Raw genomic sequence first — 25,576 nt, 5'->3', positions numbered from 1 at the left:
CGGGAATCTGCTTCCGGGCTCTGGACTCAAATTATTGGAAACTGAGGCGTGTCGCCCTACTCTTTGGTGCAGAGTTCACTAAATGCGATGTTAAACCCTAGGCTTCGCAAGACGATATGCTGAGGGAATACATTCCAAAGAATTATCAGGGGCCCATGTATCTAGAGCTTACTTTCATTTGCTATATATTAATAAGATAAACGATGCGATCCACTAAAATTAGGGATTAATCCGTGTGGTTTAAAAGAGTCCGGACATGCATCTCAGTTTTACAGAAGAGAAAATGAAATCAAGGACTTCCCGAGGCCACACCCCTCTGCTCTGGCCAATCGCTGGCGACGCAACCGGAAGCTCGGGACTGGTCTGCTCGCCCAGGCTTCCCCTTAGTATCGCGAGGTGAAATGTGAAAGTTGCCGGCAATCGATTGGCTAACGGATCGGCGACGTCAGACGCAAAACGCCGGGCCTACCGCGGGAGCGCCAGAGAGGCCGCGAATTCCGTTCGGCAGTATCTTTGAGCTCGCTTGGACACCATGAGCAAGGCTCACCCTCCCGAGTTAAAAAAGTAAGTGTCTGCGGCGGCCGCGGGTGATTGGAAGCGTTTCCGTGTGCCCCTCCATTTCCCGTCAGTGCACCTGGCGCGCGCGTTCGGGTCCTAGGCCGCCCAGGTCCCAGCCAAGGTCCCACGCTGCCGGGCCTGAAACCGCGCAGAAACCCCTCTTTTGCTTGGTCGGCTTGGTTGCCCAAGGCAGCTTAGGCCCCTGAATTTCCCCGATTTGACTTATTCGAAGTCCCGGCCCCATCTCTCCCCCACGCTCGCCCTCGTTACTTAAAGATCTCCAACCCTTTGTTAACCATCCTGTACTAGATCCGGTATAGTACTCTGCTGAGATGGGATTTTCTTGTTTAAATTGTTTAAATCTTCAAAATATGAAATTATTTTGCTAACCTATAATTATGTATTGAAGAATAAAACTTAATATTAAATGAAACTCCACTTACTGTCTCAAATATAGCTATTGGATTGGATGTGGTTTGATTACAACTTCTAATTTCTTCAAAATTTTGTTTGGTTTTGGAAATAACAAAAATAAAATCTTTGTTCTATTACGGCTATAAAATCCAACCATTGAAAATTAGGTCAGTATTGAACGACGAAAATGTTTTTGTAATTCACATCAGTATAAAGACTCAAGTTAATGTATATTAATTTATTATAAACCTATTCCATCTTATTTATTATCTTGCCCCTTCCCAAAATACATTACTTTGTATAAGTACTAACTAGGGTAGCCCATTACCCACTCATCCTTTACAGAAGTACAGGGTTTTTACTATTTTAAATTTACTTATTCCTATTGTGTAAATATAATTTTAGCAGTTACATAATCTTTATCTCTTTGCTTTTTCAGATTTATGGACAAGAAGTTATCATGTAAGTTTTCTTTTTTGTTTTTAATTATTCAGTTGCTCTTTACAAATGTCTTGGCAGTATACAGTGTTTGGAGCAACTTTATAAAGATTCAAAGCACACAGCCTCTGATGAATGAAGAAGCAAGTCTAGCAAAATCCTAACTAGACAGTTTTATTTGCCTAATTTTTGCAATTTAATAAATTACACAGTACTTCAGACTTTTCAAAAGTTCATATAAGCCCTCCCTCACTCTCACAAAATTAACAGGATTTTTCTATTTTGTGATATTTGAAAATTTATCTTTTTTAAAAAAGAAACAAAGGACATAGACAAGAACTAAAGATCTGACCTGCATAGTATTTGAAATTTGTAGGGGTTAAGATCATGGCTTTAGAGATAGGTAAGCAACTTTCAGTTTGAATCCAAGCCCTACCACACAATAGCTGTATAACCTTGAACCAGTTACTTTTAAAAGCCTTATACTTCAGTTCCCTCGTAAAAAGTTGGGATAATTCTACAGGATTCTTGTAAGTTTAAATGTGGGAGTAAATGTAAAATGTTTAGCTCAGTGCTTAGCATATAGTAAGGATATTGGATTGCACATCTCATATACCTGGGTTTTACTCCACCTAATTTTTAAAACTTCATTTTCCTTTTTTTATAGTGAAATTAAATGGTGGCAGACATGTCCAAGGAATATTACGGGGATTTGATCCCTTTATGAATCTTGTGATAGATGAATGTGTGGAGATGGCAACTGGTGGGCAACAGAACAATATTGGAATGGTGGTAAGTAAAGATGTGACATTTCTCTTAAGAGACTTATTTTTCATTTGGAATAAGCATTAATTTCCCTCTATCAAAGTCTTGAACTAAACTGAAGTTTGGCAAATTACAGGCAGCATTAGACTTTCCATCTTCCTTTGAGTTTAACACTTGGCAATCATTCAACTGTGATTAAGTTCTGCAGATGATTTGAATGTAAAGAGCATTTACAGTCACCTGAGTTTTTCCACAAAAAAAAACTAGATTCTACCCCAAAACAACTGAAGCTATCCCTAGTGGTGCTTTTGTTTTGTTTTGTTAAAATATTAATGTGTAGTAAAGGTTAAGAACATGCTTGTGGCCTGGCCTGCATGTTTCAGTGGTTGAGCATCGACCAAGGAACCAAAGATCACCGGTTGGATTCCTGGTTAGGTTACATGCCTGGGTTGAGGCTCTATCCTTAGTAGGGGGCATGCAGGAGGCAGCCGATTGATGATTTTTCTCTCTCATTGGTGTTCTATCTCTCCCTTCCTTTCTCTAAAAAATAAATATAGAAATAAAGTATCTTAAAACAAAATCTTTATGAATTCTCAGATAATCTTGTAAAAATACAGATCCTAACTCATAAGATGGGGGGTGGAACCTGAGATTTTGCATTTTTGACAAGTGGCCATTTGATGCATATCTGCCAGTCCGCAGATCACACTTATTTTTTAATTGTGTATATAAGTAGTCAAGGTAAGCCCTGGCCGGGTAGCTCAGTTAAGAGCATCATCCCAATTTGTCAAGGTTGTGGGTTCAATTTTTGATGTTTCTCAGCAAGACCCAGACTTTGAATCCCTCTCTTTGCCCAGCACAGGACAATATACCCATTTAGTGATAAGTCCAAGTTTCTTGGGAGAGTTGAATCAAAAGGACAACTTAGCTTTAGCAAATCGTAGAGCATAGAGACCTCTATGAGGTGATAAAAGTTCCTAATTGTTAGACTTGATTTTTTTTCCCTTCCCCCCCCCCTTTTTTTTTTTAGTTTGAGCAGTAGAGGGGTATAATTTTTTTTTTAATGACTTATTCCAATATTTGTTACCATTTATTTCAAATATATTTTCATTGCTGCATTTTGAAAAGTCCATCATCAGGGCTGGAAAAACAGCTTATAGCCGCTAGGTATAAGACTCCCTCAAGTTTCCTATAAATCAACCTTTTCAGGTACATTCTCCTTGAGCTTCTATTTGACCTGATCTAGGTTATCTATAATAATAAAAGGGTAATATGCTAATTAGACCAGACATCCTTCCAGACAAGCCGGGGCCGGAGGGAAGCCGCTGGGTCCTGGGTGCCTGCCAGTGGGGCCAGAGCAAAAGCCGGTGCCGGCAGCCAGGGAAAGGAAAGTCTACTCTTGCACAAATTTTCGTGCATTGGGCCTCTAGTACAAGAATAAACTGTGTTTTGCATGCTCACAACTATAAACCTACTTTGGCCAAACCCTGTATTCACAGAACCCTTGCCTTGGAATTTGACTTATTTTTCTATCATTCTTGAACTCAGTTACCAGTCATTTCATCTGTGTTCTCATAAGTATCTGGCTTATCTTCATTTATGGAATGGCTATGTCAGGCACTATGCTAGTCCTAGGGCCTTTTCTCTATAACTTCTCTTGCCTCTAAACTCTCTCCCCATGTGGACCCTATGCAGGTCCACATATACACCAGTTCTTTTCAGTAGGTACACAGTGTCCCTGGGTTTCACATCCACAGAGTCAACCAACTGTGGATTGAAAATAGTGTTTTCGTGGTCGGGAATCCATGGATGTGGAGCGCCAACTGTATGCTTTATTATATAAGGGACTTGAGCATTTGTCGATTTTGGTATCTGCAGGGGGTTCTGGAAACAATCCCCTTCAATATACGACGGGGGAGTCAAAAGCTATACACAGATTTTCAACTGTGAGGGCATTCGGCCCCCTAAGTCCAGTATTGTTCAAAGGTTGTCTGTCAATGCTGTTGCCAGAACTGGTCATTCCAACTGAAATTTTCACTAGCACATTGTTGGTGTCTTGGTCCCCTCCAAACGCTTTTATTTTTTTAATTAAAAAAATTGTATTTACTTAGAAGCATTCAGAATGTCAACAAAACAGCTGCAACTTTTTTTTACAGTTACAGAGTGGTATTCAGTTAACAGAACAATTATTTCAGATAAGCTGTATCAGAGACAACTGAAGATGAAAAAACTACCATCCCCATATATAACTAATTTGTGCTGTGCACCAAGAACCTGCTTTAAATTTCCATGCCAATTTACAACCCCCAGACTGTACCAGGCAATGTTAGTGGCTATTGAAAACACCACCAGGACAGGGCTATCTAAAGACACATTCGGTAGTGTGTTAACTATACCAAAAAAGACACTGTACATTTTAAAAACAAATCTTACACAGCCTTACATTTCAATTTTTTTCTTTAAAAGGAGTGAGTTGTGTACAGGGGGGTTAAATGCCTGTTACAGACAAGGGAAAAAAACTACGCTAGAACCAACTTATTCATCATCTTCTTCCTCTTCCTCCTCATCATCTTCCTCTTCTTTTTCTTGCTTTTTTCAGCCTTGACAACTCCCTTTTTGGCAGCAGCAGGCTTTCCTTTAGCTCGGTAGGCAGCAATATCCTTTTCATATTTCTCCTTCAGCTTAGCAGCCTTCTTTTCATAAGGCTGCTTGTCATCTGCAGCAGTGTTATTCCACATCTCTCCCAGCTTCTTTGCAACGTCACCACTGGATAGGCCGGGATGCTCTCCTTTGATTTTTGGGCAATACTCAGAACAAAACAAGAAAAAGGCCGAAGGAGGCCTCTTGGGTGCATTGGGATCCTTGAATTTCTTTTTTGTTTCCCCTTTAGGGGGAATATAAGTTTTCATTTCTCTCTCATAACGAGCCTTGTCTGCCTTTGCCATGTCTTCAAATTTTCCTTTCTCCTTAGCAGACATGGTCTTCCACCTCTCTGAGCACTTCTTAGAAAACTCTGAGAAGTTGACTGAAGCATCTGGGTGCTGCTTGTGTTCCGCCCGGCAAGTTTGCACAGAGAAAGCATACGATGACATTTTGCCTCTCGATGACATTTTGCCTCTCGGCTGCTTAGGATCTCCTTTGCCCATGTTTAATTACTTTTCCTCAGCGACCACACAGTCACCCAGTGCCCAGCCGGCTCGCACTTGCCCCTGCGCTGTCTCTATGGAGCTCAATATACTGCAATGGCTGTCTCCAAACACTTTTAAGATTGGTGTTTGAGGCCTAAGATAGGGTGCAAACTATCTTTGTTTCCACTTCCCTTCATAATCTTTTACTGCCAATTAGATTCTTTCCTTATCCCCCAGATAAGATATAGAAATTCTTATCCTATATAATAAAAGGCCAGAGACCTTAACGGCGTCACAACCATAACAACCCTTAGATCAGAGCCACCACAGTCCCTCGCTGGGCTGGCCCCGCCCCCCAGCAAGTGGTTAGTGGAGATCAGGCAGGCAGGCAGGCAGAGTGGTTAGAGGTGGTTAGGTAGGCCGGCCAGCAGTTAGGGGCAATCAGGTAGGCAAATGGCCCCTCGCTAGGCTGGCCCCGCCCCCAGCAAGCAGTTAGTGTAGATCAGGCAGGCAGGCAGAGTGATTATGGGTGACCAGGTAGGCAGACCAGCGGTTAGGGTTGATCAGGTAGGCAGACCAGCAGTTAGGGGTGATCATGTAGGCAGGCAAGTGGTTAGGAGCGATCAGGTAAGGCAGGCCAGCTGTTAGAGGTGATCAGGTAGGCAGGCAAGTGGTTAGGGGCAATCAGGTAGGCAAATGGCCCCCAGCAAGCGGTTAGGGATGATCAGGCAGGCTTGCAGAGTGGTTAGGGGCAATCAGGTAGGCAGACAGCTCCTCTCAGGGCTGGCCCTGCCCCCCAGCAAGCAGTTAGGGGCGATCAGGCAGGCAGGCAGGCAGGTGAGCGATTAGGAGCCAGCGGTCCTAGATTGTGAGAGGGATGTCCGAGGGGTCCCTGATTGGAGAGGTTGCAGGCCAGGCTGAGGGACATACCACCACCACCCCCGTGCACAAATTTTGTGCACCTGGCCTCTAGTTTTCTTATAAAAAATGTACCAAATTTTCAAAGCTCAGTAAAAATGCCATTTCATAGAGCCTGCTTTCCACAACTTTCATTCTGGTTTGTTTCCTAATTTATCTTCACCCAAAACTAACATGCATATTGTATTGCACTTGTTTTCCCATTAATTTATGGATCCCTTAGGGCAGTGGTCGGCAAACTGCAGCTCACGAGCCACATGCGGCTCTTTGGCCCATGCGCAGAAGTCGGTTTTCTGCTCACAAAAGAAATTTCAATCGTTGTACTGTTGGGATTTGGCTCTGTTGACTAATGAGTTTGCCGACCACTGCCTTAGGGGCAGTGATGGGTATGTTATTTGTGTCCTGCTTATTTGTTACTGTTTATTTCAAATATATTTTCATTACTGCATTTTGAAAAGCAAGTCCATCAGGAGGTGAAATGAGTCATTGGAGACTTGATATCTCAAAGGGGTAGTTGTTAGCCTTTGATCTTGATAACGTGCATCTCATTAAAAAGTGCTTATATGACTTCACGAGTGATTAAAAGACAAGTTATTTGGTATTCCTGTGGCTTGAAAAAAAGCCTCAAATTGACATTTAATACTGCAAAACCATTAATGATTTGGTGAAAATTCTTTAATCATGGTATGTCTGTTAAATGATTGTGGTCTTTTTAAATTTACTTTTCTCTTAGGTAATACGAGGAAATAGTATCATCATGTTAGAAGCCTTGGAACGAGTATAAAGAATGGCTGTAGTTACCAGAGAAATCAACTGCTTCCACATGTCCCCTCTCCACAGCACCTGTTTTACTACAATATAAAAATAGAGTCCTGTCCATTTTCACATTGAACTTTTGTTAAATAAACTTTTGTATTGATCAAAAAATGCTTTCTCAGGTGTTCTGAACTTAAAAATTAGAATATTAGCTCTTTCTTATAGAACTATACCTGGTTAATACTGATTTTTTTTCCCAAAGGTTTTTATGCATTCATATAGAAGGATGCCTTTTTCCCATCTTTTAACATTGAAGAGAGATAAAAGAACCTGCAAACTGAGTAGGTTTCTTCTGAAACATTAATTGTAATTTTCAAAATTCTTGTAGTGACTTTGATATACTCTGACTTTTCCAAGCACATCTACATTCCGAGTAGAGGACAATAGAAAACAGGAAGTAATGATGTTGCTGTTTATTTTGAACATAAGTGGGAAAATATTTTGAATACAAGAGCTGAAATAGAACCCAGAGAAAAATAATCCAGTGTATTGTTCTTTGTGGAGTAGTGATAATACTGCCCATAATACATTCATCTAGTTCAAGTATTAGAGTGCACAAACTGATGAAGGATATATTACACATGATTGTATATCATAAATCTAACTTTATGAAGCCTAACAAATGCTTAGGCCTGCTCTTTTTTGTGATTTGGTAAAAAGCCTACAAATCTTGCCGAAACCGGTTTGGCTCAGTGGATAGAGCGTCGGCCTGCGGACTCAAGGGTCCCGGGTTCGATTCCGGTCAAGGGCATGTACCTTGGTTGCGGGCACATCCCCAGTGGGGGGTGTGCAGGAGGCAGCTGATCGATGTTTCTCTCTCGTCGATGTTTCTAACTATCCCTCTCCTTCCTCTCTGTGAAAAATCAATAAAATATATTAAAAAAAAAAAAAAATAAAAAGCCTACAAATCTTGAGTCCCTTTGAAACTGTAGAGAATGGGGTACATAAGGTATTTGGAAAACAACACAGTGGATGGCTTATATGTATCTCTAAAATGGTATTCCTACTTATAGGAAATGTGGATTGCCAAAGAACAGCTAGAGGGATCAAACCAACTTGAGAGTTGGTGTGATGTCCAACATTTTACAATTTTTTCCATTTTTATTCCAATACATTTTAAATCTTCACTGAAGTTGATAGGTTTGATGTTTTACAACCACATAGAGCTGAATTGTAGAATGGATTCTCTCTGTGTGGTTCCTAGACCAGCAACATCACCTTGTAACTTAGAAATGCAAATTTTTATATGCCACTCCAAACCTATTGAAAAATTCAGGTGAGTCCACTGCATATTCAAGTTGCAGAACTATTTCTCATCCTGCCTCTGCATCATTTTTACCAGACTCTTCTGTAAAAAGATGAGTAAATGAGCTGATATTTTTCAACCAATTAAAAAATTATTCTTTAATGCTGTAACTGTATTAAAACTAATATGCTTGATATACAGATGACCTGTTTTGCTCTTGGAGGAAGCAATTTCCAACATTTCCTGTTGGAAAAAATTCTTATAAGTAAAAATATATCACATTGCAAAATAAGTCTACAGATGATAAATTAGTATGTACCAGTGCAGCATATACATTCTACATATTGTCTTCATTAAAACAATATGGGGGAAAATAACATTCTTATTTTAAAAATAAAATTAGAAAAAAGCTGACCCTTTGATAAACTAATATTTTTTAACAGTACATGTTAACTTTTTGCAGTGACTGAATTCACAAGCTTTTACTTGTTCTATCCCTATGGACAGTCATTCATGATCTGTTCAGTAGTTGTAGAACTGGTTCTCAAGTTTGGCTGCATATTAGAATCCCTTGGGAAGCTTTAAAGTCCTACAGGTGATTTCAAAGTGTAGTCAAGGTTGAGACTACCATCTTTAAGATTTCAGCAACCAGTTTCTCACTCAAAATGGTGCAGTAGCTTAAGAAGTTGGAACATATGCTGGATTTGATCAAGTGTAGTGTCATTCTGAATGTCTTCATGTCAATTGCTCTAGAATAATCTCGGTTGCCTCTGCTGTTAAACTGTCAATGCTTTCTCATTGAGAATTCATTCTTCACAAAATGAATCTGCTTTGATTATGGATTGAATTTCTTGTGACTTTTAAGGCACTACAAACCCTTTAGAGACATTTCAGTTGCCCAAATCAGTGATTCTCAACACAGGTTGCACATTAGGAACTTTCAAAAGCTACAATGGTGAGGTCCTATCCTCTATTAAATTAGAATCTCTAATTGAGAGTTGGGGGGTCTATCTGTATATTTTAAAGTTCCATAGGTGAGCCCTGGCCTGTATGGCTCAGTTCATTGAGTGTTGTCCATGCACCAAAAGGTCACTGCTTTGATTCCTGGTCAGGGCACAAGCCCCAGTTGAGTCCAATCCCCAGTAGGGAACATGCTGGAGGCAGCCAATCAATGATTCTTTCTCATCATTGATGTTTCTATTTTTCTCTCCCTCTCTCTTCCTCTCTGATATCAATAAAAAATATTAAAAGGAAAAAAAAGTAAAATTATATAAAAGCTCCATAGGTGAGGTTTTGATAATAGAATGCCAATTTCTTCACATCAATAGCCTATATTTGCTTTTCATTTTACTGGAGTTTTTGTATGACATCTTAAAGTTATACTACTCAGACTTCTGAATTTCATTCCTAAAAAAAGGCAGAAGCAATCAAAGAGTATCATTCTAAAAATCAAGGCTTAAGTAATGGGCACATTTACTTTGAAAATGGTATAAATTACTAAAGCCAGGCATAAGATACCAGCTCCCATAGCAGATTTCACTATGTAACTTAAGATCACAACCAGCTGTAAGCACAAATGAACTAGTCCCCAACTAAAAGGTATGTCTTTAAGTTCTTCCTCAAGTGTTCAGCTTAAAATGCTCTAAAGTTTTGTTCAAAATCCAAGGCCTCACCTCTAGACCTATGGAATCAGACTCTCCAGAGGAACTAGGGAATTCCATATGTTTGACAAATTCCAGATGATTCTTATGATCAGACAAGTTTGGAAAACACTGTTGATGGACCTTAAAAGAAGAGTTACAAAATTTTGGAGCAGGCTCTCTCTGGAGCACGCCCATGTGTGCATCTTTACTTTTCTCTCCTAAACTCTCAGGCATGCATCTTTACTATTCTCTCCTAAACTCTAAGGGTCCCCACAAGACTTGCAACCGGGGAAGCAATGGGCAACAGCAGTTCATCCAGGACTAACATCCTGAACCCGTCTCCAAGGCCCCTTTTTTCTGACTTTTCAGTGAGCTAATAGCAGCTCTGCCTTGGCTCACTTCTATAACGTTTCTACGGAACCAAAGCAGAGTACCACCGAGGCTCTCTCCTTTTGCTTCTTCTACCCTAAGTCCTTTGTTTCACAGTCCCCAGCTTTAATAAATATACTCTGAAAATTACACACACATTTTGGAGATGGCATACATAAAATAGTTACACCTTCACACTTAGACCTTTGTATTTTCCCATGACTCACTGGGATTACGCTTGTTAAAACAATGATAATGGCAAAATATCTGATTCAAAATCATCTCTGCTCAGATTGTGTTCTTTTTTGCCAGTGATATTCCATGTGGAACCAGGAGGGGGAAAATGAAAGTGTTATCTCATAGTTCAGTTTTCAGTTTCTCATACAAATCCTCTTGATCAATCATATCTGTGTGCCCGTTCCAGCGATGATAGGCAAGGAGAGCGGCATTGTGGGCTGCAATGGCACTCATTTCCATGGCACTTGCTGCACACTCCATGCCGTTGAGGTAATAAAGTCGATCATGGAGTATGATGGAGGGGCATTTCTCTGGAGGCTTATAGTAAGGATATGCATGCCACTGCTGCTTCACAGCATATTCATAGGACAAAAAGAGCTTTAAAAGTTGCTCGTTAGTAAGAGTTTCCCGGGAAAAGGTCTTCCAAACAAAAGCTCCATCTGTTGATGGTTGAGGATTATTATTTTCTCTTACAGAGGACACAATTCCAATGCTATTGATAAACAAATGTGAATTATCAGTGGTTAAGATTGTACTGAGACCAAGTTCACCTAAAGCTCTGGAGCTAAAAGAAGATGAATTCAACTTCCCCTTAATAAAAGTTGTCACTATTTGTTGGTAGTGTTGATGGAATTCCTCAATTGGAGGATCAAAGTTGAGAAAAGTTATATTGGACATTTTTCGATTCAATGGAGTGGCCACCAAGACGATGTCATAAAAGTCTGAACGGGTCTCAGATCCAGTTTGGTAGACCACTTCATACATTTTTGTGGGGTTTCCTAGAAGAAATAAGGAAGCATACATTTCTTTAGTGTTTCTAACATACTATGTTTTATGCCTCCTAAAAATAATTCTATATCTTCTTAATTGTTTATAATCCTAAGGAATTAAAAAGTTTATTCAATGAATGCATAAATAAGTGGAACAACAATTTGATGTTTCTATCTCTCTCTAAAAAAAAAAAGAGACTTTTACCTATTAGGATAACTGTCCCAAACTGAGGCCAATTTCCTACTCAGAATAAAAATAATACAAGTACAAAATAAGGAAATTTTACTCTTGAGAATGAAATTTTTTAAATCCAAGGAATCATGCCTCTGTACTCGAGTACATTTAGGAATATTTCCACATGGTACAACACATACAATTTAAAATTCCATCATTTGGAACCGAGTGAGAAACGGAGGAAGAGAGGTTTTTCTCCCTGAGCAATTACACTTTCTACAGGGGAAATCAGGAACAATAAAATAGAAATTCAAGCTCACCTGTCTGCTTGGTTCTTGTTTTCTCTATGTACATTACTGAGCCAGATATAAGGTTGCTTTTGGAAGCCTGAAGGAGCCTTGAACAAACAAGTTTATTGCCACCTTCTACTGCCCAAAGGCCAGAATCAGCACCAGCTAGTGACACTGCCCCTGTCAGCAGTAGGAAAAAAATGTGTTTCAATTCTAACTCTGTAAGGAGCCTCCACCCACTCTCCCTTCCCAATTAGGTGAGTTCTGCTCCCAATGTCTCCACACATTGCCAAATGGCCGCTGGGGGCAAAATTTCCTCCAGGTGAGAACCATTCAACTAATGAAAACTAAGGACACTCTCCCCATAAAAATGCACATCTACATTTACACAATTTTGCCAACAATGCCTGAGGTTTCACAGAGAAAGGTATCTTCTCCAACTCATGGCTTAGGTCAGAAGTAACCATAACATCAGGTACGCCCCTTGCGAACCAGTTCTATAACCTTTCCAAGCATTGGCTTACCTACAAAGCCATTGATGTCCATGCTTTGGCCGTAATTGAGCCTATTGATGGGAGCAATCATTTCATCAAGGAACTTCTCAGAGAAACCTGCTTTGTGTAAGGTTTCAAGCAATGTCCGGTTAAGCATTCCAACGAAGTCGTCCCCTCCTAGAGAATGTAGTAAGTTTTCTACACTACTGAAGGCATAGTCATGAGACTGGTAGCGGTAGATCCTTTTAAAAAAGAGAGAAATGACCATTAAACATCAAACAAGATAGGGGCAAAGGGTGCATAAGTAAGGGAAATAGCATCATAAGAATCACTGACTTTCATGTTTCTCTTTGATGGGTTCCTACTTATCACTCCACACCGTGAGCGGGGCGGGCACAGTCAGCACATGGGAGAGGCAGCAGTGGGAACGGGGAGCTCCCAGCAGAGAGGGGACCAGGGGCCACGGGGGGAGGGGCCAGGCAGGGGTGCAGAGGATGGGCCAAGACCCGCCTCTGTGCCCACTGCAGCCTCGCAGCCTACAGTTCCTTTCAAGGTGCATGAATTTGTGCACTGGGCCCCTAGGGCTCTACATATTACTCCCTAATATGGTACTCCCTCTTCCCTCCAACTGCAATACAGTTCCCATTCCTAAACACAGAACAGCTACACTTCCTTCAGAGCTTGAATCACACCTCCTCTGCAAAGTCTTGCCCAACCTCTCAGTCCACAGTGATATCATCTCCCAAAATCCCTTAAAACTTAGCACCTATTAAGGTAGCCAAAGGAGTTACACACAAGGCCAAGTGGTAAGGAATTATACATTTATTAGGTCATCTGGAAAAGCAGATGGGCTGAGCCCCAAAATGGCACCAGCACCCAAGGATGGGGAGTCAGAGGTTTTAAAGGACTCTAGGCAGGCTTTTTCGGCAGGGAACTCTCTGGGTGGGTCTGGATCCTGGGAAAGATAACGGTCTTAGCAAGTGGAATGTGATCTAAGTGAAAGGGAAGGTCGGTTGTGAAGTGATCTAAAGGTCAGTTCCCAAGGGAGGGGGTATTGATTCAATTATTTGATCAGTCCTAACAGCATCCCTGCCACTCAGGCCTCTCATTCAGCACTTAGATACAAATTGTATGATTTAATTTTCAGAAAATACCACCTGACATATCTCTGTATTTTATGGACTTAAAAGAATGTCCACATAAATTAGTTCATACAGTAATTCAATACATAATTTTTCAGATTCCAAGTGACACAAAAATGAGAAAGACATGGTTCCTTTCCTTCAAGGAGCTTACAGTTAGGAACAGGTAATAAGGCACATGCACAAATATATTTAAAAAAAAGGAAGAAATAAGTGCCACAGAAATATCTTGATCAGTGATCAAGGGAAGAGAGTTTTACATTAACTTTCTTCTCCAAAATAAACTGTAAATTTTTAGAGAGCAGGGGACAATGTCATATCCATTTTAATATTACCTGCTATCTACCAGTGTACTGTACAAAATGTTGAATAAATTTTTGTGGGGAAAAATAATATAAGTGCCAAAACTGAGAACCCCTAAATAACTCCTTCCCGACGTATCATTTGACCTCTAGGTCCTAGGAACTTGGAAAAAGTAGGATGAACTGAGTTCTTTTAGAAAAATAACAGACTAATTATCTCATAAAATGAAGAATGGTTAATGTAAAGTGACCAGTGGCTAATGGTCAGCATGACAAAAATAACATGTGATGTTATAAAAAATTATTCCCCACCCGGCGGCATGGCTAAGTGGTTGAGCACTGACCTATGAACCAGAAGGTCACAGTTTGCTTCTGGGTCAGGGCACATGCCCAAGTTGCAGGCTCAATCCCCAGTGTGGGGCATGCAAGGAGACAGCCGATCAGTGATTCTCTCTCATCACTGATGTTTCTATCTCTCTGTCCCTCTCTCTTCCTCTCTCTCTAAAAATCAGTAAAAACATATTTTTTAAAAAGTTAGACATGTGAGTAACTTGGCAGTTTCTGCTAATCAGTTTGCTCATACAGCTCTTTTTCTTTTCAAACTACATTTGTATAACTCTTAATATTTATTCATTCATTTATTCACTCAACTATTTATGGAGCATCAACTTTGATTCAGGCAATGTTCTAGGTGTCACAGATGCAGAGGTCAGCACAACAGAGGAAAAAAAAACCCTGCCCTAATTGGACCTTGTGTTCTAGTTAGGAAAACAGGTAATAAAAACATAAATAAATGTGAGGAAATTACATACTTTAGAGGATGATAAATATTAAGGATGAAAGTAAATCAAAAAGGAAGATTAGGCCCTTGGCCAATGTGGCTCAGTTCACTGGGCACTGTCCCGTGCACCAAAAGGTTGCCAGTTCAATTCCCAGTCAGGGAATCAACCAATGAATAATACATAAATGAACTGAACAACAATGCAATGTTTTCTTTCTTTCTTTCTTTCTTTCTTTCTTTCTCTCTCTTTCTCTCTCTCTCTCTCTCTCTCTCTCTCTCTCTCTCTCTCTTTCTAATTAATAAATAAATTTTTTTTTTAAATCAACTAGTGAGCCCTAGCTGGTTTGGCTCAGTGGATAGAGCGAAGGCCTGCAGACTAAAGGGTCCCAGGTTTGATTCCATTCAAGGACTCATGCCCAGGTTGCAGGCTCGATCCCCAGTGGGGGGCATGCAGGAGGCAGCCAATCAATGATTCTCTCTCATCATTGATGTTTCTATCTCTCCCTCTCCCTTCCTCTCTGAAATCAATAATATATATATATTTTTTTTTTAAATCAACTAGTGAATGCATGAATGGGTGGAGCAACACCCTTTTTCTCTTATCTCTAAAATCAATAAATTTTAAAAAGCAACAAATTATACATACAGGTGGCACTGCATCTGATGCCACTGGAACTGGATTTTCCTGCTGAGTGTGTAGCACCATGCCACCTACCTTCTTTAAAAAGTGACTACCTATCTCTACACAAATTCTACTTATTTTCTTTTTTTTTTAAGTGTTAAGAAATTTTATTAAAGTTAACACTCCACAAGGTCATACAAATCACTCTGAAAAAAATTCCAGGCGTACAAACTATCATCTCTGTTAACGTGCCATCTTTCATCTTCAAATGTCAAAAATGAGCCGAAACCGGTTTGGCTCAGTGGATAGAGCGTTGGCCTGCGGACTCAAAGGTCCCGGGTTCGATTCCAGTCAAGGGCATGTACCTTGGTTGCGGGCACATCCCCAGTAGGGGGTGTGCAGGAGGCAGCTTGTCGATGTTTCTCTCTCATCGATGTTTCTAACTCTCTATCCCTCTCTCTTCCTCTCTGTAAAAAATCAATAAAATATATTTAAAAAAAAAAATGAACTTGTTTTAATGATACAAAAAGTCTTTAGAAAGTCAAATCCACTGTCCATTTGTGTTGAGTAAGAAACCTGTTGTCTTCATTCATTTCATGAAATCCATTTTAAAAGAACCCTGTCTTGTTGTATATTATCACAGCACTGTTGTATCTCCCACTGTGGACTGCCAAGTTGATTTCTCAGTGGTAGGATCCATTTGGAACTCTTCAAGCTGCCTGGGTATAAATGCTTCCACCAATATCTATTCCCCTGTACTGGCCTTTTAGAGATTCCATCTCAGGATTCACCTTTTAGCTATATAAATTACAGACTTTCCCAAAGATTTACTATATCCTCAAAGATAAAACTCCAGCCGAAACCGGTTTGGCTCAGTGGATAGAGCGTCGGTCTGCGGACTGAAAGGTCCCGGGTTCGATTCCGGTCAAGGGCATGTACATTGGTTGCGGGCACATCACCGGTAGGGGGTGTGCAGGAGGCAGCTGGTCGATGTTTCTCTCTCTCATCGATGTTTCTAGCTCTCTATCCCTCTCCCTTCCTCTCTGTGAAAAGTCAATAAAATATATTTTAAAAAAAAGATAAAACTCCAGTCCCAGTCTTCAAAATGGTTTGTCTCAAATAAAAAAGCTGTATTTGTTCAGAACTAAATTTAATTTTAAGCTCATAAGTTAGCAGGTCCGAACACAGCTGATGGGACCTCGAGGTCACCCAGAGGATTCCCCGGTTGAGCAGCAGGCCTGGCGGCTCATGGTGCCTCTGCCATAGGATCCAGGCCCTCCCGGCACAGCTCTCCACGGGTGGCCCTGTGACCAACTGCAAGCGAAATGCTCCATCCCCTACTCTACCCTCCCTCCCTCCCCTTGGCCACCCCCAGCCCCAGGTCCCCGTGCCTCTATATATTTTCTTAGTTATGGATTTATTGCCTGTTGCTCTACTAAAGTGTGTATTCTTTGAGGGCAGGGACATGTTCTAGGTTGTACATCCTCGGGACCTAGAATAGTGCCAGGCACTTAGCAGGCACATATGACATGTAATTTTTACCTTTTTAATGATCATTTCATTATACTGGAATAGTCATAGTAATGAAATATTAATAACATTTATAAGTTCAATATCTCTAGCATCTAGTAAACCAACCTGGGGTGGGAGGTGGGGGTGGGCTAGAAGGGGTCAGTGGGGGGAAAAAGAGGATATATGTAATACTTTCAACAATAAAGATTTAATTTATTTATTTATTTATTTATTTATTTATTAAAAATAGTAAACTAAAAAAAAAAAAAATAGTAAACTAGCCCTGGCGGGTAGCTCAGTTGGTCAGAGCATCATTCCCATAGCCAAGGTTGTGTTTCCATCCCTGGTTAGGGCATATACAAGAGTCAACCAATGAATGTATTAATAAGTGCAACAACAAACTGACCTCTCTCTCTCTCTCTCAAATCAATAAATAAATAAAAAAATTTTAAAAGTAAACCAGCATAAAAATTAGCACATGCCAACAGCCTTAAAAGAAACAGGTTGCATTTTTGAAAATTACACTGGTTATCTTATTATGTTATTTTTCCCAATTACCAAAACAATATGCGTTCATACACACAGACAATTTTGAAAATACAAAACATAAAGAAAAAAAAAAGAAAGAAAAAGAGGCACTCCCAGGACAGTGCTGGAATTTATTATCTTTTTTTTATATATATTTTTATTGATTTTTTACAGAGAAGAAGGGAGAGGGATAGAGAACTAGAAACATCGATGAGAGAGAAACATCGACCAGCTGCCTCCTGCACACCCCCCACCGGGGATGTGCCCGCAACCAATGTACATGTCTCTGACCGGAATCGAACCTGGGGCCCTTCAGTCTGCAGGCCACCGCTCTATCCACTGAGCCAAACCGGTTTCGGCTGGAATTTATTATCTTAATTTAAATTCTTAGGGCACAGAACTGATACCCTACCTCAGATGTCTGGCTCACTAAAACATCATGTCACAATTAAAGTCCACTTTTCTGATCCTTTCTACAAGCTCTTGCACACATGGCCTCACTCATCTGATACATAACACCAGCACAGTGAAGTGAATAAGAGTGAGGACTAGAGTCAGCCTGCCTGGGTAGAATCTCTGACTCTACCACTAATAGGTGGGTATACTTGCACACTTGAAACTTCTCCATGCTCCACCTTCCATATCTGTAAAAAGAAGCTAATAAATCGTACCTACCTAGAGAGCTGTTATGAGAATTCAAGTTAACATTTGTAGAGCTTTTAAGAGTGTCTAGCAATACTAAACAAGCATTTGCAAAGTACATTTTCAGAAGCAAAAATAAGCTACCCTTTTAATTTCCAAGTGGGTAAATGGTCTGCGCATTTTATACAAAACTTTTTGCCTGCCCTGGCCGGCTTGGCTCAGTGGATAGAGCACTAGCCTGCGGACTGAAGGGTCCTAGGTTCGATTCTGGTCAAGGGCACATGCCTGGATTGCAGGTTTGATCCCCAGTGGGGGGCTTGCAGGAGGCAGCCAATCAATGATCCTCTCTCATCATTGATATTTCTAACTCTCTCTCTTTCTCCTTTCCTCTCTGAAATCAATAAAGAAATATGTTTAAAAAAAAAACAACACTTTTTGCCTAACAAATAAGCCTTCCAGTTAGGTAGAGAACTGTTCCAAGAAACCATAATTCCTAATGATCATCTAACCAAAAGGTCTTAGGGTTAAATGGAAGGGGAAAATATTACCTCATAAACTTAGGGTTAAATGGAAGGGGAAAATATTACCTCATAAACTTGTCTAATATATCCTCTACCCACATGTGCATTCGCAGGGGCTGAAATCCATACTGCCAAATTAGTTTAATTATGTTAATTATAAACCAGCTGCTCTCCTCAAACACCAGAGTATCTCCGTTAGAGACCCCTATTAGGCCACCAGAACTCTGAATAGTAGAGAGACCTGCAAAAACAGAGAAAGGGTAGCCAAGTCAGTAGTTTCTATGCTGATCAAATGAAAGGTAATCTGAACTTTTTGGGGACACTCTGAAGTGAATGCCGGGCTTCCCCTTGTTCTCAGGAGATATACCAAAGGAGCACTATCTTTAGAATAAGTGATATGATACACTCACTACACTGTCCAAAAGCAAATTCTCTTAAAGAGGGGGGTCATGCAGACATATCAAAATTAGGCTGGCTATTTTTAGTCTGGAGAGACTAAAAAGTCAAAGGAAAAAGCCAGAGTATCAACTGAATTCAACTTAAAAACAGAAACGGCAGACTCGAATCTTTGCAGCATAAATTGCTGCTGGCATATATTTGCCCTCATGGAGAAAAGAGGCTCAGGAAGCATCCACGGGAGATATGGAAGGTAGCTAAGGGAAAGGAGGAATCCTAGTCCTGTGCAAATATCACTTTACATAACTGGGTATTTCAGATAACTGGAAGGAGGCCAATATTACCCAATATTCCTTGAGAAAAGAGCCTGCAGAGGCTTGCCAGATTTCCCTCACAACCTGTCCAGCTTCTATGCTGGTAGGGGAGTAGTCAAATTTCTGGTTTCTAAGCACATGTCTGTACCCATAGCTGTGTGAGTGACTTTAAGCCAGACACAAGCCTCTGAGTCTCATTTCCCCCTGCTATAACATGAGCTCACTGGGTTTCTGCTAACTCAAACCATTCTTGGATTCAACAGAAACCCACAGGTTGAAGCACTGACAACAGCAACCATCCCCATCCCCCCCAACACCATGGCTGTAATTCCAGATAACTTAAGATACTGATAACTAGTGTCCCATTACAGGAGAGTGCCTCCTAACTAAGGCAGTACCAACTGCTAGGAGGAAAGTGAGGAACGAGTTTCACCAACTTGTCTGTAAAAGACAATTAACAAAGTGGAAAAGTTTCAGTTCCCTATCTGATAAAAATATCCACGGATGGTCACACAGAAAGCTGCGCAGCTCTAAGACCAAATTACATACCCAGGTCCTTGACAAAACGCTTCATGTGCAGATTTAAAGGGTGGATGATAGAACCTCCTGCTTCATATTCCTGCCCCTGTAAAGTAATGGTGGCCAGGCGGCCCCCCACCTCTCCTCTTTCAAACAGGTCAATCTTCACATCCTTCCCAAATTTCTGCCGCAGGTAGTAGGCTGCTGAAGTGCCACCAATTCCAGCTCCAATGATGGCTATGGAGGGGAAAAAAAGGAAGTTTATTTCACTCTTACCAGCTTTGTGGGTTTTGTTGTTTTTGAAAGGCCATTAAGCAATAACAGATGTTACTTAAGGCTATTATGAACAATTTAGGGAAGGCTGGATAGGGGAAGGCCAGTAAGAGTTGCAGTGAAAAAAAAAAAGAGTTGCAGTGAAGATAGTATTCTGAATCTGGACACAAACACTGACCTCCGACAAAAGTGGCCGTCAATTAACTTGCAAACTGACCTTAATTCGCCAGATGCCCAAAGATCCTCACAGTTCTTGGTGGAGACACCAATGGGCCTGCACAACCTTTTTTTTTGTGCCCAACTCATGGGAATAGAGGAGGTGGGTCTGTCCAGCATACATTTTAAACAAAGTGGCCGCCATTTTTGCCTAGATGTGTTGTTTCCTTCGTGTAGACAGGATAATGACCCCAAAGAGCCGTTTTAAAGGGAATAAGAAACCAAGCAGAGCAAAACGAACAGGAAGCAAAGACACCAAACGACTGAACGTAGAGAGAGTGGACTATGTCAGCTGTGTAGTAATCCTAGGCGGGGAAATTGTGCAAGCCAGGGGCCTCTGAGAGCAGGCCCGCTGCCACAAAGCGGGGAGGGGAAGGGGGGTTTCACCCTATTAAGGGGAGCAGACGGGGTCAGCTGGTTTTCACCGCTCGACGTGCTGAGTCGGCGTGCGCCTGTCACCTGCAGGGCGTAAGCGGCCTGTCGCTCTAAGACAAACCAGAGGACTGGCCTCCCGACGGAGCAGCAGGGGAAGGCGGCGAGAGGGCGCACGGTCTCCCTCTGCTTCCGAGACAGGGGCTGCAGGGACGCTTGGAGGGTGCCTGCCCGCCCGCTTGGGTCCCCCTCCCACGGCCCATTCCTCAAGTGGGCACATTTCCACGCCCGCTCTCGGGGGGGGGGGGGGGGGGAGGCACCGAAAGCGACACTGAGACGCGAACCCGGCAAGATCACAAGCGCAGAGGGCTCGGCCCGCGCAACCTAGTGCGGGGCCTGGTGCACTGGGCAGCTGCCGCCCGGCGCAGGGCGCACCCCCGCCCCGCCTTCCGCGCCGCCCCAGGGTCGCCTACCGATCTTGTCCGGCGGGGCCTGCGGCTCGGTGCTCCCGGGACACACCCAGCTGCACAGCAGCAGCCACAGCCCCAGAAGCGAAGAGACGAGCTCCCCCGCTGCACGGCTCATGTCTCCCGGATCGCTGCACTCGGGAGACCCGGAGCGCCACACTGAGCTTCAGCTCGCGGCTGCGCGGCTGCGTGCTCCGCCCGCCCCGCCCCCCGGCGACCCCCCCCCCCCCCTCACCCCTCACCCCGCTTCCGCCCAGGTTCGCCCCTTGCCAGCTCCCTGACACCTCAGTTCCACCCATCCCTTCCAGGAAGTCCAAAAAGTCTACCCTACTTCAAGGAGACACCAAAGGCACCCAGCTCACCCAGCTCTCCTTCCTTCCCATCTGTTTGGATGAAACACCTTATTTCTTCACTAAGGTCCTCTTCTGTCCCTTTAATCACTCCCTCCCAAACAATGCACACAGCTAATCCCTGTCTAAAACAGCCCAGTGGAGCTCCAAAGACTTACTGATCACTATGTTCCGGGGATTGCAGGGTAACAGATGAATGGGTAAATGATGTTATGTGAAAAAGAAAATGAGGGCGACCTGGGATGGGCTCCAAGGTGAAGGAAGTGAAAAATAGTGTACCCATATATATGGTGGAACATTAGGCAAAGCATTAAAAAGAATGTAGGACCTGTAGCTATTGTCCTGGTATTGTTAGGTGAGAAAATTGGTGGCTGAGTGAAGGGTACTATACGATCCCATTTCCGTAATTAAAATATCCCACCCATCCAGACACCCAAAAAGAAAATAAAAATCAGTATATGAATATGAAGAACAGTATAGGTGGAAGGAAAATAAGTTGTATAAAAGAGCCCTAACCGGTTTGGCTCAGTGGATAGAGCGTCGGCCTGCAGACTCAAGGGTCCCAGGTTCAATTCCGGCCAAGGGCATGTACCTTGGTTGCGGGCACATCCCCGGTGTGGGGTGTGCAGGAGGCAGCTGATTGATGTTTCTCTCTCATCAGTGTTTCTAACTCTCTCTCCCTCTCCCTTCCTCTCTGTAAAAAAAATCAATAAAATATAATTTTAAAAAAAAAAGTTGTATAAAAGAAAGGTTGAAGCTTTTTCAAAATAGGTTTGCCACCAGAACACTGATGTGATGAAAACCATTACTAAATCAAAGCCAAAATGGGAAAGGAAAAGACTCATTTCAACTTCGTCATGAGTGAACAGGTAGATTCTGGTAAGTCTACCACTACTGGCCATCTGATCTATAAATGTGGTGGGAACGACAAAAGAACTATCGAAAATTTTGAGAAGGAGGCTGCTGAGATAGAAAAGGGCTCCTTCAAGTATGCCTGGGTCTTGGATAAACTGAAAACTAAACATGGGTGTGGTATCACCAATGATATCTCCCTGTGGAAATTTGAGACCAGCAACTATTATGTGACCATCATTGATGCTCCAGGACACAGAGACTTTATCAAAAACATGATTATAAGCACATCTCAGGTTGACTGTGAGGTCCTGATTGTTGCTATTGGTGTTGATGAATTTGAAGCAGGTATCTCCAAGAATGGGCAGATTGGTGAGCATGCCCTTCTGGCTTACACACTGGGTACGAAACCACTGATTGTTGCTGTTAGCAAAATGGATTCCACTGAGCTGCCCTACAGCCTGAAAGATATGAGGAAATTGTTAAAGAAGTCAGAATCTACATTAAGAAAATTGGCTACAACGCTGACACAGTAGCATTTGTGCCAATTTCTAGTTGGAATGTTGACAACATGCTGGAGCCAAGTGCTAACTTGCCTTGGTTGAAGGGATGAAAAGTCACCCGTAAAGATAGCAATGCCAGTGGAACCACAATGCTTGAAGCTGTGGATTGCATCCTACCACCAGCTCATCCAACTGACAAGCCCCTGTGTATGCCACCTCTAGGATGTCTATAAAATTGGTGGTATTGGTACTGTCCCTGTGGGCCTATTGGAGAATGATGTTCTTAAATCCAGCATAGTGGTCATCTTTGCTCCAATCAATGTTACACTGAAATAAAGTCTGTTGAAATGCACCATGAAACTTTTTTAAAAATATATATTTTATTGATTTTCCACAGAGAGGAAGGGAGAGGTAGAGAGAGTCAGAAACATCGATGAGAGAGAAACATCAATCAGCTGACTCCTGCACACTCCCCACTGAGGATGCGCCTGCAACCGAGGTACATGCCCCTGACCAGAATCGAACCTGGGACCCCCTGAGTCCACAGGCCGACACTCCATCCACTGAGCCAAACCGGTCAGGGCCATAAAACTTTTTTTTTTTAATATATCTTATTGATTTTTTACAGAGAGGAAGGGAGAGAGATAACCAGAAACATCAATCAGCTGCCTCCTGCATAGATGTGCCCGCAACCAAGGTACATGCCCTTGACTGGAATCGAACCTGGGATTTTTCACTCCGAAGGCCGATGCTCTATCCACTGAGCCAAACTGGTTTCGGCAGGGCCATGAAACTTTTAATGAAGCTCTTCCTGGGGACAATGTGGGCTTCAATGTCAAGAACATGTCTATCAAAGAACTTCATTGTGGCACTCACCATTGGAAGCCTCTGGCTGCTCAGTTCATGTGATTATCCTGAACCATCCAGGCCAGATTAGTGCTGGATATGCACCTGTGCTGGATTGTCACAGCTCACATTGCTTGCAGATTTGCTGAGCTGAAGGAGATCGACTGTCATTCTGGAAAAAAGCTGGAATATGGCCCAACGTTTTTTAAATCTGGTGATGCTGCCATCATCGATGTGGTTCCTAGCAAGCCCAGAGAGCTTCTCTGACTATCCCTCTCTGGGCCGTTTTGCTATGGATGTCATCAAAGCAGTGGATGAGAAGGCAGCTGGAAGTGGCAAAGACAGCAAGTCTCCCTCAGAAAGCTCAGAAGGCTAAATGAGTATTATCCCTAATATCTGCCACCCCAGTCTTAGTGGTGGAAGAGCGGTCTCAGAACGGTTTATCTCAATTGGCCATTTAAGTGTAATAGTAAAAGACTGGTTAATGATTATAATGCATCATAAAACCTTCAGAAGGAAAGGAGAATGTTTTGTGGACCATTTGGAATGTGTGTGGGGGAGGCAGCTTTTAAGTTATTCGTTTTTAAAATTAGTACTTTTTAATGGAAACAACTTGACTAAAAATCTGTTGCAGATTTTTTTTTTTTTTTTCAGAGAGAGAGAGAAGCATCAATGTGAGAGCAAAACATCTGATTGGCTGCCTCCTGCTGCATGCCCCCTACTGGGGATGGAGCCCACAACTGGGTATGTGCCTTACCCAGGTATCCAACAGGCAAACTTTCTGTGCTCAAACAACTGAGCCAGCACATGGGCCAGGGCTGTCACAGAATTTTGAGACCCATTAAAACAATGAGAAACGTGTGTGTGTGTGTGTGTGTGTGTGTGTGTGTGTGTGTGTTTAATTTATTGATTTGAGAGTGAGAGAGGAAGGGAGGGAGAAAAACATTGATTTGTTGTTCCACTTATTTATGCATTCATTGGTTGATCAAACCCACAATGTTGAAACCGGGTGGTTTTGGTCAACAACTGTAACTTTCTATGTACTACTTAAGTAAAAGACTTAAGAGTTACCCATAATCTATGTCTGATGTTATATCTGCTGATACTTTAGAATTGGATAATTCTGTTAATGTTTTTTTCTGGGTGGGAACTTTGCTTTTTTCCACTTTGTCTTAAGGGGTAGAATCTGGTTACATAGCAAAAGCTGTAGAAGGGGTTCTATTGGTGCAACACTAAGATTAGGACAAATAAGCAAAGAATAACTAGTTTATAAAGGTAAAATTCTGTTATATTAAAGTCCATAGTTTGCATATAAAATGTTATAGTTACATCAATATTGAATAAATTTGTTGGTATGTCAAATTTTAGTTGAATGTGAATTCATATTTACAAATACTGAGGTAGTTTAAAGAACCTAAAATGAGGTTTAAAGAGTATTGAGCACTGTCTTGCTACAGTTAATTGTGTCCAGATTCTAAGGAAAATCAATTATACTGGAAAGAAAAGTGGAACTTGGAGAAAGGAAGTAGAAAATTCAGTGCAAAAAAAAATTCATTTACTGGACAAATATTTATTGAGCTCCTTCTAAGTGGCAGGAAATATTCTAGGTGAATGAGAAAAATCAGTGAATAAAACCAATTTTAAAAAATATTTATTCTAATGAAGCTGACATTCTAGTGAAGAAAGACAGATGATAGAGTATATAAGTAAATTATATAATATATAGAATGGGGTATGAGGAATGGGAATGTATTGCAATTTTAAATATGATGGTCAGGGTAGTAGGCCTTACTAAGTTGGATGCCATTTGAGCAAAGCTTGGAGCAAGTGAGGGGAGTGGACCAGGCAAATATCTGGGGAAAGAACTTTCCAGGCAAGAAGAATGTCTGGCTGGTGTGTTTAAGGAACAACAAGGAGGCCAGTGGAGCAGAGTAAGGAAGAGAAAGTGGAAGTGTTAATGGAACAAGATGCAAGACATACAAGAAAGAAACACTTCTACTTACTAGTAAGAACATGAAAATACAAAGATTAAGTCCTCTTTTTTTAATTTCTTTATTGATTAAGGTATTACATGTGTCCTTATCTCCCCCATTGCCCCCCCAACCCTCCCACCGATTAAGTCCTCTTTTGCACTACATCTAGAAATTACAAAGAAAG

The 25,576-nt window shown here is 41.7% G+C and overlaps 2 protein-coding genes and 2 pseudogenes across 3 annotated transcripts; 2 read left to right on the top strand and 2 right to left on the bottom strand.

Annotated features, from left to right (window-relative positions):
- Positions 1 to 429: 429 nt before the first annotated feature.
- On the top strand, positions 430 to 7,104 carry SNRPG (small nuclear ribonucleoprotein polypeptide G). Of its 2 annotated transcripts, XM_008147494.3 has the most exons (4): positions 430 to 564; positions 1,412 to 1,434; positions 2,078 to 2,202; positions 6,955 to 7,104. In XM_008147494.3, exons 1-4 carry the CDS (start codon positions 533 to 535, stop codon positions 7,003 to 7,005), a joined length of 231 nt encoding a protein of 76 aa, XP_008145716.1. In that variant the 5' UTR covers positions 430 to 532; the 3' UTR covers positions 7,006 to 7,104. The 2 variants fall into 2 exon arrangements, with proteins under 2 accessions (XP_008145716.1, XP_054584579.1); XM_054728604.1 differs by lacking the exons at positions 430 to 564; positions 1,412 to 1,434 and adding an exon at positions 1,783 to 1,813.
- LOC103291449 (high mobility group protein B1-like) lies at positions 4,204 to 5,685 on the bottom strand (annotated as a pseudogene).
- Positions 7,105 to 7,938: 834 nt separating the features above from the next.
- Positions 7,939 to 21,038, bottom strand: PCYOX1 (prenylcysteine oxidase 1). Its single transcript, XM_008147495.3, has 6 exons — positions 20,875 to 21,038; positions 19,571 to 19,777; positions 18,378 to 18,552; positions 12,292 to 12,503; positions 11,798 to 11,947; positions 7,939 to 11,311 (listed from the first exon to the last, which is right to left on the bottom strand). The coding sequence occupies exons 1-6, from the start codon at positions 20,984 to 20,986 to the stop codon at positions 10,653 to 10,655; spliced, it is 1,515 nt and encodes a 504-aa protein (XP_008145717.2). The 5' UTR covers positions 20,987 to 21,038; the 3' UTR covers positions 7,939 to 10,652.
- Positions 21,039 to 22,042: 1,004 nt separating this feature from the next.
- LOC103291452 (elongation factor 1-alpha 1-like) lies at positions 22,043 to 23,795 on the top strand (annotated as a pseudogene).
- The last annotated feature ends 1,781 nt before the right edge of the window (positions 23,796 to 25,576 follow it).

Source organism: Eptesicus fuscus, chromosome 16 (genome assembly GCF_027574615.1).
Source record: "Eptesicus fuscus isolate TK198812 chromosome 16, DD_ASM_mEF_20220401, whole genome shotgun sequence".
In the NCBI taxonomy this organism is placed as follows: domain Eukaryota; kingdom Metazoa; phylum Chordata; class Mammalia; order Chiroptera; family Vespertilionidae; genus Eptesicus; species Eptesicus fuscus.
Note: the sequence above shows the minus strand (reverse complement) of the source record. Positions and strands in the feature narration are given on the sequence as shown.